At 56.0% G+C, this 15,717-nt stretch overlaps 5 protein-coding genes across 5 annotated transcripts; all 5 read right to left on the minus strand.

The window, feature by feature from the left end:
• Nucleotides 1-3,613: 3,613 nt before the first annotated feature.
• Nucleotides 3,614-6,741, minus strand: LOC138355354 (uncharacterized). The gene is made up of 2 exons (XM_069310236.1): nucleotides 5,644-6,741; nucleotides 3,614-3,793 (listed from the first exon to the last, which is right to left on the minus strand). The coding sequence occupies exons 1-2, from the start codon at nucleotides 6,739-6,741 to the stop codon at nucleotides 3,614-3,616; spliced, it is 1,278 nt and encodes a 425-aa protein (XP_069166337.1).
• Nucleotides 6,742-9,253: 2,512 nt separating this feature from the next.
• Nucleotides 9,254-10,180, minus strand: LOC138355355 (putative per-hexamer repeat protein 5). The gene has a single exon (XM_069310237.1). The coding sequence runs from the start codon at nucleotides 10,178-10,180 to the stop codon at nucleotides 9,254-9,256; it is 927 nt and encodes a 308-aa protein (XP_069166338.1).
• A 3-nt stretch (nucleotides 10,181-10,183) lies between these two features.
• On the minus strand, nucleotides 10,184-12,190 carry LOC138355356 (putative per-hexamer repeat protein 5). The gene has a single exon (XM_069310238.1). The coding sequence runs from the start codon at nucleotides 12,188-12,190 to the stop codon at nucleotides 10,184-10,186; it is 2,007 nt and encodes a 668-aa protein (XP_069166339.1).
• A 6-nt stretch (nucleotides 12,191-12,196) lies between these two features.
• On the minus strand, nucleotides 12,197-13,900 carry LOC138355357 (putative per-hexamer repeat protein 5). The gene has a single exon (XM_069310239.1). It carries the CDS (start codon nucleotides 13,898-13,900, stop codon nucleotides 12,197-12,199), a length of 1,704 nt encoding a protein of 567 aa, XP_069166340.1.
• A 513-nt stretch (nucleotides 13,901-14,413) lies between these two features.
• Nucleotides 14,414-15,235, minus strand: LOC138355358 (adhesive plaque matrix protein-like). Its single transcript, XM_069310240.1, has one exon. It carries the CDS (start codon nucleotides 15,233-15,235, stop codon nucleotides 14,414-14,416), a length of 822 nt encoding a protein of 273 aa, XP_069166341.1.
• Nucleotides 15,236-15,717: the final 482 nt, after the last annotated feature.

The raw sequence follows: 15,717 nt of genomic DNA on the forward strand, positions 1-15,717 counted from the left end.
ATGTTCATTCAGTGTTCTCTGATGGTGTCTATGGCACCTCTACTTCTCCCTGGCCCTGCATTTCCTTCCGTATCGTTCAATGTTGTTATTTACTGTGTAAATTTAGAGCCTGGGACTACACTACCGTCCATGTATATATATTATGTGATATATTCCTCGTCTTTCCGAGGTTGAAAATGACAGGTTGAATAAGAAGAACCTTTCACACTAGAGATGCTATACCGATGATGATACTTTTCAAAACGCTTGTGCTCTCTAGAGTGGAGTACTGCTGCACAATGACAGCCCCTTTCAAAGCTGGAGAAATTGCTGACCTGGAGAGCGTGCAGAGATCCTTTACTGCCAGAATCCACTCAGTAAAACATCTAAACTATTGGGACCGACTAAAGAGCCTAAATCTGTATTCTCTGGAGCGCAGGCGGGAGAGATACATAATAATTTACACGTGGAAAATAGTAGAGGGGCTGGTCCCAAACCTGCACACAGAAATAACACCACATGAGACCAGGAGGCATGGCAGGATGTGCAGAATACCCCCGTTGAAGAGCAGAGGTGCAACAGGTACTCTGAGAGAGAACTATCAACATCAGAGGCCCGAGACTGTTCAACACGCTTCCACTACACATAAGGGGCATAACTGGCCGACCCCTCACAGTGTTCAAGAGAGAACTATCAACATCAGAGGCCCGAGACTGTTCAACACGCTTCCACTACACATAAGGGACATAACTGGCTAACCCCTCATAGTGTTCAAGAGAGAACTGGATAAACACCTCCAAAGGATACCTGATCAACCAGGCTGTGACTCATACGTCAGGCTGCGAGCAGCCGCGTCCAACAGCCTGGTTGATCAGTCCAGCAACCAGGAGGCCTGGTCGACGACCGGGCCGCGGGGACGCTGAGCCTGGGAAGCACCTCAAGGTAACCTCAAGGAGAGTTTGGAAGCTGAAGGGAAGGGAAATATCAGGGAAATGCGCCAATCCATTACGACTATATAGCACTGGGAAGGGGTCAGGATAAGGATTTGGGGATGGGACGTGGGGGGGGGGATGCTGGCCAACCACTTGGATGGTCGGGGATTGAACGCCGACCTGCATGCCCGAAACGCTTTGCGTAATAGTGGCTTTAGGCATTGTATGTACTAGCTCTATCTATAAATCCATCAATGTTTGTATCTCACCTTGTATGTATGTACTTTACCTGAATAAACATTTGATTTGATTTTGATTTTGATTTGATAACGCGAGACCGTCGCTCTTCCGTCCAGTCCAAGTGGTTGGACGTTTGGAAGCTGAGATGAACAGACTTGAGATTACAACCTCTGAAGGCCTTGGCATGCTGTGGAAAGGGTGTGGGAGTCCCTGTGCTACGAATGATATACTTGAGTACTGTAAGATCTCTTATTGATTATGCTGCACCTGTCATATCTTGTTTTGGTAAAGGTAGGATGGGCAAGTTGGAGAAGGTACAAAATGAAGCCATGAGAATAATCTTAGGATGCCCAAGAAATGCTGTGATTGAGATAATGAGGATGGAGTCGAATCTGAAGAGTATTGGGGATAGAATTTCAGAGATAAATTTTCAGAGGCAGTGTAGCCTCGGCCATTAGATTAAAGAGAGGCGAGGGAGCTTATAAATTAATGCTCTCAGTTCAAAAGCATGGAAGTAATGAACAATGTATGATAAATAAGAGAGCATATATGAGTACCTTATGTTCTAATGTTATAAAGTATGATGTTATTACAGAGTGTATTGCTGTGCCCAAGAGACAGTTCACACCACTATGGGAGGATTGTAACGTAGATGTAGTAACTATTCCCTTGCAAAAGAAAAAAGTATGTATGAGATAGGAGAGCTGAGGGCAACATATGATTGTATAATTAGAAAGTTACCTACAGAAAACACTGTACATGTGTATTGTGATGGGTCAGTAGCTAGGGATGGGAAGGCAGGATGTGGAGTCTTGATCAGGGAGTACACTGACATCGGCACTGTAGATACTGTTATTGGACGCCGCTTAACTGACACTGTCTCTTCAACGCAGGCTGAACTCCAAGGTGTATTAGCAGGATTACAGGAAGTAGTCAAATGTGGTAAAAATGCTTGCTTCTTTATTGACAGTAGAGGAGCGTTAGAGTCTTTAAATGGCATACGCCCAGTTTACCAGAACATTGTGATAGAGTGTAGAGAGAATGTTAAGACATTAGAACAAAATGGGTATAAAGAAAGATTCATGTGGATCCCTTCACATGTGGGAATACTGTTGAATGAGGTAGTTGATGACATAGCCAAGAGAGCCTCAGAAAAAAAACTCTTGTCGATGTTGCATGTCAGAAAACTTTGAAACAAATAAAGACAAGATTCAAGATGATCCAAGAGGGTGAAGAAAAGTTAAGAGAATGGTAATGGTGGGCAATATTAACACACTTAAGAATTATGCAATAATAAACACAAATTCCACCTTCACTTACGGCAGAGTAAAGTCTACTTGGAAGGACTCAGTTTACATGAGATTAAGATTAGGATACAAATATATCTGGCAACACGGTGTTGATGTCAGTGAAAAAGATAAGGAGTGTAAATTATGTAGTATGCCGCACGCCCACACCTTAGAACATTATGTATTAGAGTGTCAACTTATTGATAACTATAGAAATAAGGAAATAAGTAGTGTACCACATCAAGTTGTTTGGATGTGTGATAATGGTATGATAGACAGTATACTTAGGAGCTACAAGAATTTTACCTCAAGAATGTAACACTCAAATGTTGTGTTTATTATTTTAATCTGCAAAGTAAAATGTGATTCTTGTACTTTGATTTGTGGATTTGTACTCAAGGGGATGTGTGCGCCCCCTGAGGGATTTGAAGTAGGGGAGGGTAGAACTAGCCTAGACGTCTCTATGCCTTTGAGAAGATAATAAATACCTTTGAGATGTATTCATTGTCTCAATAAACGTACTTGAACTTGGCAGAGTATCGAGCAGTACTCAAGACACCACCGGTGATTTAAACAGTATGAGCATTGTGACGGGGGTCCCTGGATGTGAAGGTTCTCATACTCCATCCTATCATTATCCTGGCCGCCGCCGCTATATTTGCTCGGTTATTATGTTCACTTAATGTCAGGTCGTCAGACATCACTATTCCCACATCTTTCACATGTTGCTTTCCTTCTATGAGCAGATCTACTCGCGTCTTGTGCTCGATGTTTCCTGGACTTTCTTAATGTTTTACCATACCTAAATTGCTTGGAATTTACCTGGACCCGGACTTCATCACTGCTAAACGTCAACTTTCTGTGGCCCAGTCGGTGGCTTTATTGACACCTGCAATACAGTTTTCCAGCGTTTTCTACACAAGTATTTTCGTGTTGATTTGTGTTTTGTTTGTTGACACGAAGCTGTGACTTGTGTGTTTGTGTGTAGTGTATCCCGACGTGAACATTGTGTAGAGCAAGGACGGCCCCCCGGGGGTACAGTGCCTTTTACTGTACTTTTGGACTTAATTGTGTTTTATTGACTATTGACTCTTTGTATTCTGTTTGGAAAGTGAAGATCCATCGCCCTACTTTACTGGCTATTCCTGTTGATCTCATTTTATACTCTCCCATTTAATGGTCACACTCATCAAAGTGTAAAGTATGATGGTCACACTCATCAAAGTGTAAAGTATGATGGTCACACTCATCAAAGTGTAAAGTATGATGGTCACACTCATCAAAGTGTAAAGTATGATGGTCACACTCATCAAAGTGTAAAGTATGATGGTCACACTCATCAAAGTGTAAATTCTGTGAATTCAACATTTGCGCTTTGTCTTGCCTCTAATGCGTCCGCCACTTTGTAACAGTGGTTGAGTAACTGCCAGTAACAGGATCATTCTGCTTTTAATCCAGCCGACATGAGATTGAAGATTGTGATGTTAATTGGACAAATAACATATAATTACTTAAAAAAATATATTATTTTCGCTTTTAATTAATTGGCGAAGAACTCTTAACGTATCATCCAACATTATCATCCATTATGGACACTTAAGGGTGTAGACGAACCATCCTTAAGGGGGGGGGGGGGCTTATAGCTGAGTGGACAGCGCTTCGGATTCGTAGTCCTGAGGCTCCGGGTTCGATCCCCGGTGGAAGCGAAAACAAATGGACAGAGTTTCTTTCACCCTGACACACCTGTTCATCTAGCAGTATATAGGTACCTGGGAATTAGACAGCTGTTACGGGATGCTTCCTGTGGTTGTGTAACAAAAAGGAGGCCAGGTCGAGGACCGGGCCGCGGGGACGCTAAACCCCGAAATCATCTCACGATAACCTCAAGATAGATCCTAGACCCCAGGAAGGTGGTCCTCGACCCACTACGGTGTGCTCAGTGGGTGTAGGGAGGCCCCGAGGGTGGAGGCTCACCCTGTAGCCATAGACTATACGCTGCCTGGCGCACGTAGGCCAGGGGGGGGGGGGGGGCGCGGGGGGGGGGCAAAACAGGGCAGACGCGTGTCATTCCCGGCTGTCTGCCCTCTCCACCATTTTGGGGGCTTGTCCTTTTTCGTCGAGAAAGTCCATGGTGGGAGTGGAACGGTGAGGCCTGGGGCGGTGTGACGGGGGGCGGTGTGACGGGGGGTGTATGGTGTAGCAGCGGGCGTGGTGTGGCTGTGGGGTGTGGCTGTGGGGTGTGGCTGTGGGGTGTGGCCAGGGGTGTGGCCAGGGGTGTGGCCTGGGATGTGGTCGGGGGTGTGGCCGGGAGTGTGGCCGGGGGTGTGGCTGGGGGTGTGGCCGGGGTTGTGGCTGGGGGTGTGTCCGGGGGTGTGGCCGGGGGTGTGGCCAGGGGTGTGGCCAGGGGTGTGGCCTGGGGTGTGGTCGGGGGTGTGGCCGGGAGTGTGGCCGGGGGTGTGGCTGGGGGTGTGGCCGGGGGAGTGGCCGGGGGGTGGCCGGGGGGGTGGCCTGGGGGGTGGCCGGGGGTGTGGCCGAGGGTGTGGTTGGGGGTGTGGTCGGGGGTGTGTCCGGGGGTGTGATCGGGGGTGTGGCCGGGGGGGTTGCCTGGGGGGTGGCCGGGGGTGTGTCCGGGGGTGTGATCGGGGGTGTGGCCGGGGGTGTGGCCGGGGGTGTGTCCGGGGGTGTGGCCGGGGGTGTGGCCGGGGGTGTGTCCGGGGGTGTGATCGGGGGTGTGGCCGGGGGTGTGGCCTGGGGTGTGTCCGGGGGTGTGGCCGAGGGTGTGGTTGGGGGTGTGTCCGGGGGTGTGTCCGGGGGTGTGGCCGGGGGTGTGGTCGGGGGTGTGGCCGGGGGCGTGGCCTGGGGTGTGTCCGGGGGTGTGGCCGGGGTTGTGGTCGGGGGTGTGGTCGGGGGTGTGGCCGGGGGCGTGGCCTGGGGTGTGGCCGGGGGTGTGGCCGGGGGTGTGGCCGGGGGTGTGGCCGGGGGTGTGGCCGGGGGTGTGGCCGGGGGTGTGTCCGGGGGTGTGGCCGGGGATGTGTCCGGGGGGGTGGCCGGGGGTGTGGTCGGGGGTGTGGCCGGGGGTGTGGCCGGGGGTGTGGCCGGGGGTGTGGCCGGGGATGTGGCCGGGGGTGTGGCCGGGGATGTGGCCGGGGGTGTGTCCGGGGGTGTGATCGGGGGTGTGGCCGGGGGGTGGCCGGGGGGGTGGCCGGGGGTGTGGTCGGGGGTGTGGTCGGGGGTGTGGCCGGGGGTGTGGCCGGGGGTGTGGCCGGGGGTGTGGCCGGGGGTGTGGCCGGGGGTGTGGTCGGGGGTGTGGCCGGGGGTGTGGTCGGGGTTGTGGCCGGGGGTGTGGTCGAGGGTGTGGCCGGGGGTGTGGCCGGGGGTGTGGTCGGGGATGTGGCCGGGGGTGTGTCCGGGGGGGTGGCCGGGGGTGTGGTCGGGGGTGTGGCCGGGGGTGTGGCCGGGGGTGTGGCCGGGGGTGTGGCCGGGGGTGTGGCCGGGGATGTGGCCGGGGGTGTGGCCGGGGATGTGGCCGGGGGTGTGTCCGGGGGTGTGATCGGGGGTGTGGCCGGGGGGTGGCCGGGGGGGTGGCCGGGGGTGTGGTCGGGGGTGTGGTCGGGGGTGTGGCCGGGGGTGTGGCCGGGGGTGTGGCCGGGGGTGTGGCCGGGGGTGTGGCCGGGGGTGTGGCCGGGGGTGTGGTCGGGGGTGTGGCCGGGGGTGTAGTCGGGGTTGTGGCCGGGGGTGTGGTCGAGGGTGTGGCCGGGGGTGTGGCCGGGGGTGTGGTCGGGGGTGTGGTCGGGGGTGTGGTCGGGGGTGTGGTCGGGGTTGTGGCCGGGGGTGTGGTCGGGGGTGTGGCCGGGGGTGTGGTCGGGGGTGTGGCCGGGGGTGTGGCCGGGGGTGTGGCATGGGGTGTGGCCGGAGGTGTGGCCGGGGGTGTGGCCGGGGGTGTGGGCGAGGGTGTGGCCTGGGGTGTGTCCGGGGGGGTGTCCGGGGGGGTGGCCTGGGGTGTGGCCTGGGGTGTGGCCGGGGGTGTGGTCGGGAGTGTGGCCTGGGGTGTGGCCGGGGGTGTGGCCTGGGGTGTGGCCGGGGGTGTGGCCTGGGGTGTGGCCGGGGGTGTGGCCGGGGGTGTGGTCGGGGGTGTGGTCGGGGGTGTGGCCGGGGGTGGGCGGGGGTGTGGTCGGGGGTGTGGCCTGGGGTGTGGCCGGGGGTGTGGTCGGGGGTGTGGCCGGGGGTGTGGTCGGGGGTGTGGTCGGGGGTGTGGCCGGGGGTGGGCGGGGTAGAGGGAGTGCTGACGTGATAACCTGCATCACCTTCACATGGCCTGCCCGGCGGTCACTATTACATGTGTATGACTGTCTGGCCCACCACCACCACACTAGCACCTGGCCCACCACCACACTAGCACCTGGCCCACCACCACCACACTAGCACCTGGCCCACCACCACCACCACACTAGCACCTGGCCCACCACTAGCACCTGGCCAACCACCACCACACTAGCACCTGGCCCACCACCACCATACTAGCACCTGGCCCACCACCACCACACTAGCACACTAGCACCTGGCCCACCACCACCACACTAGCACCTGGCCCACCACCACCACCACACTAGCACCTGGCCCACCACCACCACACTAGCACACTAGCACCTGGCCCACCACCACCACACTAGCACCTGGCCCACCACCACCACCACACTAGCACCTGGCCCACCACCACCACCACACTAGCACCTGGCCCACCACCACCACCACACTAGCACCTGGCCCACCACCACCACCACACTAGCACCTGGCCCACCACCACCACCACACTAGCACCTCGCCCACCACCACCACCACACTAGCACCTGGCCCACCACCACCACCACCACACTAGCACCTGGCCCACCACCACCACCACACTAGCACCTGGCCCACCACCACCACCACACTAGCACCTGGCCCACCACCACCACCACACTAGCACCTGGCCCACCACCACCACCACACTAGCACCTGGCCCACCACCACCACACTAGCACCTGGCCCACCACCACCACACTAGCACCTGGCCCACCACCACCACACTAGCACCTGGCCCACCACCACCACACTAGCACCTGGCCCACCACCACCACACTAGCACCTGGCCCACCACCACCACACTAGCACCTGGCCCACCACCACCACTACTAGCACCTGGCCCACCACCACCACTACTAGCACCTGGCCCACCACCACCACTACTAGCACCTGGCCCACCACCACCACCAATAGCACCTGGCCCACCACCACCACACTAGCACCTGGCCCACCACCACCACTAGCACCTGGCCCACCACCATCACTAGCACCTGGCCCACCACCACCACCACCTGGCCCACCACCACCACACTAGCACCTGGCCCACCACCACTAGCACCTGGCCCACCACCACCACCACACTAGCACCTGGCCCACCACCACCACCACACTAGCACCTCGCCCACCACCACCACCACACTAGCACCTGGCCCACCACCACCACCACACTAGCACCTGGCCCACCACCACCACCACACTAGCACCTGGCCCACCACCACCACCACACTAGCACCTGGCCCACCACCACCAAACTAGCACCTGGCCCACCACCACCACACTAGCACCTGGCCCACCACCACCACACTAGCACCTGGCCCACCACCACCACACTAGCACCTGGCCCACCACCACCACACTAGCACCTGGCCCACCACCACCACCACCACACTAGCACCAGGCCCACCACCACCACACTACCACCTGGCCCACCACCACCATACTAGCACCTGGCCCACCACCACCACCACACTAGCACCTGGCCCACCACTAGCACCTGGCCTACCACCACCACACTAGCACCTGGCCCACCACCACCATACTAGCACCTGGCCCACCACCACCACACTAGCACACTAGCACTTGGCCCACCACCACCATACTAGCACCTGGCCCACCACCACCATACTAGCACCTGGCCCACCACCAACCCACTAGCACCTGGCCCACCACCACCACACTGTCACCTCGCCCACCAACACCACACTAGCACCTGGCCCACCACCACCACCACACTAGCACACTAGCACCTGGCCCACCACCACCACCACACTAGCACCTGGCTCACCACCACCACACTAGCACCTGATCCACCACCACCACACTAGCACCTGGCCCACCACCACCATACTAGCACCCACCAACACTATAAAGCATACCTTGAGGATACCTGAAGAGGGTTTCCGGAGTTCTGCTCCCCGAGCCTGGCCTGAGGGCAGGCTCGACTTATGAGAACTTGGTCCACCAGGCTGTTGCTTGGAGCGTCCCGCAGGCCCACATATTCACTACAGACTGATTGGACCGGAATTTCTTGCAAGAACTTATCTAAGTGCCTCTTTAATTCCTCCACGGTTGTTCCGGCAGAATTTCTAATGCTCGCTGGGAGGGTGTTGAACAGCCGTGGACCTCTGATGTTCAGTGTTCTCTGATTGTGCCTATGGCACCTCTACTCTTCACTGGTTCTATTCTGCATTTCCTTCCGTACCTTTCGCTCCAGTATGCTGTTATTCTACTGTGCAATTTTGGGACCTGGTCCTGCAGTATTTTCCATGTATATATTAATTAATAACTCTCTCGTCTCCTTTCCAAAGAGTACATTACCTGGTTGATGGGGTTCTGGGAGCTCAGGGGGTACAAGCCCTTCAAAAATGGGTTGTACCTCTTGTACATTTTGAGAGCTTTGAGACGGTCGCAATAATATAGATGTTTTATCGCGCTTATGTGTGCCGTATATGTTCTCTGTAAAGTTATACCCTAATAGGAGCGTCCTGTACTAGTCATGGTCCAATAGCAGCGTCCTGCACTAGTCATGGCCCAGTAGGAGCGTCCTGCACTAGTCATGGCCCAGTAGGAGCGTCCTGCACCTGTCATGGCCCAGTAGGAGCGTCCTGCACTAGTCATGGTCCAGTAGGAGCGTCCTGTACTAGTCATGGCCCAGTAGGGGCGTCCTGTACTAGTCATGGCCCAGTAGGGGCGTCCTGTACTAGTCATGGCCCAGTAGGAGCGTCCTGTACTAGTCATGGCCCAGTAGGGGCGTCCTGTACTAGTCATGGCCCAGTAGGAGCGTCCTGCACTAGTCATGGCCCAGTAGGAGCGTCCTGTACTAGTCATGGCCCAGTAGGAGCGTCCTGTACTAGTCATGGCCCAGTAGGAGCGTCCTGTACTAGTGATGGCCCAGTAGGGGCGTCCTGTACTAGTCATGGCCCAGTAGGAGCGTCCTGCACTAGTCATGGCCCAGTAGAGGCGTCCTGAACTAGTCATGGCCCAGTAGGAGCGTCCTGTACTAGTCATGGACCAGTAGGAGCGTCCTGCACTACTCATGGCCCAGTAGGAGCGTCCTGTACTAGTCATGGCCCAGTAGGAGCGTCCTGTACTAGTCATGGCCCAGTAGGAGCGTCCTGCACTAGTCATGGCCCAGTAGGAGCGTCCTGTACTAGTTATGGCCCAGAAGGAGCGTCCTGTACTAGTCATGGCCAAGTAGGAGCGTCCTGTACTAGTCATGGCCCAGTAGGGGCGTCCTGCACTAGTCATGGCCCAGTAGGAGCGTCCTGCACTAGTCATGGCCCAGTAGGAGCGTCCTGTACTAGTCATGGCCCAGTAGGAGCGTCCTGTACTAGTCATGGCCCAGTAGGGGCGTCCTGCACTAGTCATGGCCCAGTAGGAGCGTCCTGTACTAGTCATGGCTCAGTAGGAGCGTCCTGTACTAGTCATGGCCCAGTAGGGGCGTCCTGCACTAGTCATGGCCCAGTAGGAGCGTCCTGTACTAGTCATGGCCCAGTAGGAGCGTCCTGTACTAGTCATGGCCCAGTAGGAGCGTCCTGTACTAGTCATGGCCCAGTAGGGGCGTCCTGCACTAGTCATGGCCCAGTAACAGCGTCCTGCACTAGTCATGGCCCAGTAGGAGCGTCCTGTACTAGTCATGGCCCAGTAGGGGCGTCCTGCACTAGTCATGGCCCAGTAGGAGCGTCCTGTACTAGTCATGGCCCAGTAGGGGCGTCCTGCACTAGTCATGGCCCAGTAGGAGCGTCCTGCACTACTCATGGCCCAGTAGGAGCGTCCTGTACTAGTCATGGCCCAGTAGGAGCGTCCTGTACTAGTCATGGCCCAGTAGGAGCGTCCTGTACTAGTCATGGCCCAGTAGGGGCGTCCTGCACTAGTCATGGCCCAGTAACAGCGTCCTGCACTAGTCATGGCCCAGTAGGAGCGTCCTGTACTAGTCATGGCCCAGTAGGAGCGTCCTGTACTAGTCATGGCCCAGTAGGGGCGTCCTGCACTAGTCATGGCCCAGTAGGAGCGTCCTGTACTAGTCATGGCCCAGTAGGAGCGTCCTGTACTAGTCATGGCCCAGTAGGAGCGTCCTGTACTAGTCATGGCCCAGTAGGGGTGTCCTGCACTAGTCATGGCCCAGTAGGAGCGTCCTGTACTAGTCATGGCACAGTAGTAGCGTCCTGCACTAGTCATGGCCCAGTAGGGGCGTCCTGCACTAGTCATGGCCCAGTAGGAGCGTCCTGTACTAGTCATGGCCCAGTAGGAGCGTCCTGTACTAGTCATGGCCCAGTAGGAGCGTCCTGTAATAGTCATGGCCCAGTAGGAGCGTCCTGTACTAGTCATGGCCCAGTAGGGGCGTCCTGCACTAGTCATGGCCCAGTAACAGCGTCCTGCACTAGTCATGGCCCAGTAGGAGCGTCCTGCACTAGTCATGGCCCAGTAGGAGCGTCCTGTACTAGTCATGGCCCAGTAGGAGCGTCCTGTACTAGTCATGGCCCAGTAGGAGCGTCCTGTACTAGTCATAGCCCAGTAGGAGCGTCCTGTACTAGTCATGGCCCAGTAGGGGCGTCCTGTACTAGTCATGGCCCAGTAGCAGCGTCCTGCACTAGTCATGGCCCAGTAGGAGCGTCCTGTACTAGTCATGGCCCAGTAGCAGCGTCCTGTACTAGTCATGGCCCAGTAGGAGCGTCCTGCACTAGTCATGGCCCAGTAGGAGCGTCCTGTACTAGTCATGGCCCTGTAGGAGCGTCCTGTACTAGTCTTGGCCCAGTAGGAGCGTCCTGTACTAGTCATCGCCCAGTAGCAGCGTCCTGTACTAGTCATGGCCCAGTAGGAGCGTCCTGTACTAGTCATGGCCCAGTAGAAGCGTCCTGTACTAGTCATGGCCCAGTAACAGCGTCCTGCACTAGTCATGGCCCAGTAGGAGCGTCCTGTACTAGTCATGGCCCAGTAGGAGCGTCCTGCACTAGTCAAGGCCCAGTAGGGGCGCCCTGCACTAGTCATGGCCCAGTAGGAGCGTCCTGCACTAGTCATGGCCCAGTAGGAGCGTCCTGTACTAGTCATGGCCCAGTAGGAGCGTCCTGTACTAGTCATGGCCCAGTAGGGGCGTCCTGCACTAGTCATGGCCCAGTAGGAGCGTCCTGTACTAGTCATGGCCCAGTAGGAGCGTCCTGTACTAGTCATGGCCCAGTAGGGGCGTCCTGCACTAGTCATGGCCCAGTAGGAGCGTCCTGTACTAGTCATGGCCCAGTAGGAGCGTCCTGTACTAGTCATGGCCCAGTAGGAGCGTCCTGTACTAGTCATGGCCCAGTAGGAGCGTCCTGTACTAGTCATGGCCCAGTAGGGGCGTCCTGCACTAGTCATGGCCCAGTAGGAGCGTCCTGCACAAGGCATGGTCCAGTAGGAGCGTCCTGTACTAGTCATGGCCCACTAGGAGCGTCCTGTACTAGTCATGGCCCAGTAGGGGCGTCCTGCACTAGTTATGGCCCAGTAGGAGCGTCCTGTACTAGTCATGGCCCAGTAGGGGCGTCCTGTACTAGTCATGGCCCAGTAGGAGCGTCCTGTACTAGTCATAGCCCAGTAACAGCGTCCTGCACTAGTCATGGCCCAGTAGGGGCGTCCTGTACTAGTCATGGCCCAGTAGGAGCGTCCTGTACTAGTCATGGCCCAGTAGGAGCGTCCTGTACTAGTCTTGGCCGAGTAGGAGCGTCCTGTACTAGTCATGGCCCAGTAGCAGCGTCCTGTACTAGTCATGGCCCAGTAGGAGCGTCCTGTACTAGTCATGGTCCAGTAGCAGCGTCCTGTACTAGTCATGGCCCAGTAACAGCGTCGTGCACTAGTCATGGCCGAGTAGGAGCGTCCTGTACTAGTCATGGCCCAGTAGGAGCGTCCTGCACTAGTCATGGCCCAGTAGGAGCGTCCTGTACTAGTCATGGCCCAGTAGGAGCGTCCTGTACTAGTCATGGCCCAGTAGGGTCGTCCTGCACTAGTCATGGCCCAGTAGGAGCGTCCTGTACTAGTCATGGCCCAGTAGGAGCGTCCTGTACTAGTCATGCCCCAGTAGGAGCGTCCTGTACTAGTCATGGCCCAGTAGGGGCGTCCTGTACTAGTCATGGCAAAGTAGGGGCGTCCTGCACTAGTCATGGCCCAGTAGGAGCGTCCTGTACTAGTCATGGCCCAGTAGGAGCGTCCTGTACTAGTCATGGCCCAGTAGGAGCGTCCTGTACTAGTCATGGCCCAGTAGCAGCGTCCTGTACTAGTCATGGCCCAGTAGGAGCGTCCTGTACTAGTCATGGCCCAGTAGGAGCGTCCTGTACTAGTCATGGCCCAGTAGGAGCGTCCTGTACTAGTCATGGCCCAGTAGGAGCGTCCTGTACTAGTCATGGCCCAGAAGGAGCGTCCTGTACTAGTGATGGCCCAGTAGGGGCGTCCTGTACTAGTCATGGCCCAGTAGGAGCGTCCTGTACTAGTCATGGCCCAGTAGCAGCGTCCTGTACTAGTCATGGCCCAGTAGCAGTGTCCTGCACTAGTCATGGCCCAGTAGGAGCGTCCTGTACTAGTCATGGTCCAGTAACAGCGTCCTGCACTAGTCATGGCCCAGTAGGAGTGTCCTGTACTAGTCATGGCCCAGTAGAGGCGTCCTGCACTAGTCATGGCCCAGTAACAGCGTCCTGCACTAGTCATGGCCCAGTAGGAGTGTCCTGCACTAGTCATGGCCCAGTAGGAGCGTCCTGCACTAGTCATGGCCCAGTAGGAGTGTCCTGCACTAGTCATGGCCCAGTAGGAACGTTCTGCACTAGTCATGGCCCAGTAGGAGCGTCCTGTACTAGTCATGGCCCAGTAGGAGCGTCCTGTACTAGTCATGGCCCAGTAGGGGCGTCCTGCACTAGTCATGGCCCAGTAGGGGCGTCCTGTACTAGTCATGGCCCAGTAGGAGCGTCCTGTACTAGTCATGGCCCAGTAGGGGCGTCCTGCACTAGTCATGGCCCAGTAGGGGCGTCCTGTACTAGTCATGGCCCAGTAGGGGCGTCCTGCACTAGTCATGGCCCAGTAGGGGCGTCCTGTACTAGTCTTGGCCCAGTAGGAGCGTCCTGCACTAGTCATGGCCCAGTAGGGGCGTCCTGTACTAGTCATGGCCTAGTAGGAGCGTCCTGCACTAGTCATGGCCCAGTAACAGCGTCCTGCACTAGTCATGGCCCAGTAGGGGCGTCCTGTACTAGTCATGGCCTAGTAGGAGCGTCTTGCACTAGTCATGGCCCAGTAACAGCGTCCTGCACTAGTCATGGCCCAGTAGCAGCGTCCTGCACTAGTCATGGCCCAGTAGGAGTGTCCTGCACTAGTCATGGCCCAGTAGGAACGTCCTGCACTAGTCATGGCCCAGTAGGAGCGTCCTGTACTAGTCATGGCCCAGTAGGAGCGTCCTGTACTAGTCATGGCCCAGTTGGGGCGTCCTGCACTAGTCATGGCCCAGTAGGAACGTCCTGTACTAGTCATGGCCCAGTAGGAGCGTCCTGTACTAGTCATGGCCCAGTAGGAGCGTCCTGCACTAGTCATGGCCCAGTAGGAGCGTCCTGCACTAGTCATGGCCCAGTAGGAGCGTCCTGCACTAGTCATGGCCCAGTAGGAGCGTCCTGTACTAGTCATGGCCTAGTAACAGCGTCCTGCACTAGTCATGGCCCAGTAGGAACGTCCTGCACTAGTCATGGCCCAGTAGGAGCGTCCTGCACTAGTCATGGCCCAGTAGGAGCGTCCTGCACTAGTCATGGCCCAGTAGGAGCGTCCTGCACTAGTCATGGCCCAGTAGGAGCGTCCTGCACTAGTCATGGCCCAGTAGGAGGGTCCTGCACTAGTCATGGCCCAGTAGGAGGGTCCTGCACTAGTCATGGCCCAGTAGGAGCGTCCTGCACTAGTCATGGCCCAGTAGGAGGGTCCTGCACTAGTCATGGCCCAGTAGGAGGGTCCTGCACTAGTCATGGCCCAGTAGGAGGGTCTTGCACTAGTCATGGCCCAGTAGGAGCGTCCTGCACTAGTCATGGCCCAGTAGGAGGGTCCTGCACTAGTCATGGCCCAGTAGGAGGGTCCTGCACTAGTCATGGCCCAGTAGGAGGGTCCTGCACTAGTCATGGCCCTGTAGGAGCGTCCTGCACTAGTCATGGCCCAGTAGCAGCGTCCTGCACTAGTCATGGCCCAGTAGGAGCGTCCTGCACTAGTCGTGGCCCAGTAGCAGCGTCCTGCACTAGTCATGGCCCAGTAGGAGCGTCCTGCACTAGTCATGGCCCAGTAGCAGCGTCCTGCACTAGTCATGGCCCAGTAGGAGCGTCCTGCACTAGTCATGGCCCAGTAGGAGCGTCCTGCACTAGTCGTGGCCCAGTAGGAGCGTCCTGCGTGACCTTCCTCATCACAATAGTCATGGACACAATGTTTCTTGAAAATAAACATTAAAGGATGACGGTGATAATCCCACAACATGAGTGACCTTCCTGACCCTGACCCACCACCACCCTCCTCCTCCTCTCAACACATCCTCTTAACTACTCTTATTATTATATTAACAACTATATTATTCTCCTAATAATAACTACATTATTCTCACATTAACAACTGTTATTGTCACATTAACAACTGTTATTGTCACATTAACAACTGTGTTATTCTCACATTAACAACTGTGTTATTCTCTCATTAACAACTGTGTTATTCTCACATTAACAACTGTGTTATTCTCTCATTAACAACTGTGTTATTCTCACATTAACAACTGTGTTATTGTCACATTAACAACTGTGTTATTGTCACATTAACAACTGTGTTATTGTCACATTAACAACTGTGTTATTCTCACATTAACAACTGTGTTATTCTCACATTAACAACTGTGTTATTCTCACATTAACAACTGTGTTATTCTCACATTAACAACTGTGTTATTCTGACATTAACAACTGTGTTAT

This window comes from Procambarus clarkii, chromosome 67, assembly GCF_040958095.1.
Source record: "Procambarus clarkii isolate CNS0578487 chromosome 67, FALCON_Pclarkii_2.0, whole genome shotgun sequence".
Lineage (NCBI taxonomy): Eukaryota > Metazoa > Arthropoda > Malacostraca > Decapoda > Cambaridae > Procambarus > Procambarus clarkii.

Coding starts and splice junctions, on each gene's coding strand:
- LOC138355355 (XM_069310237.1), bottom strand. CDS start 10,180: ATGACTAGTACAGGACGCTCCTACTGGGCCATGACTAGTGCAGGACGC.
- LOC138355354 (XM_069310236.1), bottom strand. CDS start 6,741: ATGCAGGTTATCACGTCAGCACTCCCTCTACCCCGCCCACCCCCGGCC. Junction 3,794..5,643: donor CACCCCCGACCACACCCCCG/GCCACCCCCCCG, acceptor TTGAATTCACAG/AATTTACACTTTGATGAGTG.
- LOC138355357 (XM_069310239.1), bottom strand. CDS start 13,900: ATGACTAGTACAGGACGCCCCTACTGGGCCATGACTAGTGCAGGACGC.
- LOC138355358 (XM_069310240.1), bottom strand. CDS start 15,235: ATGTTGTGGGATTATCACCGTCATCCTTTAATGTTTATTTTCAAGAAA.
- LOC138355356 (XM_069310238.1), bottom strand. CDS start 12,190: ATGACTAGTACAGGACGCTCCTACTGGACCATGCCTTGTGCAGGACGC.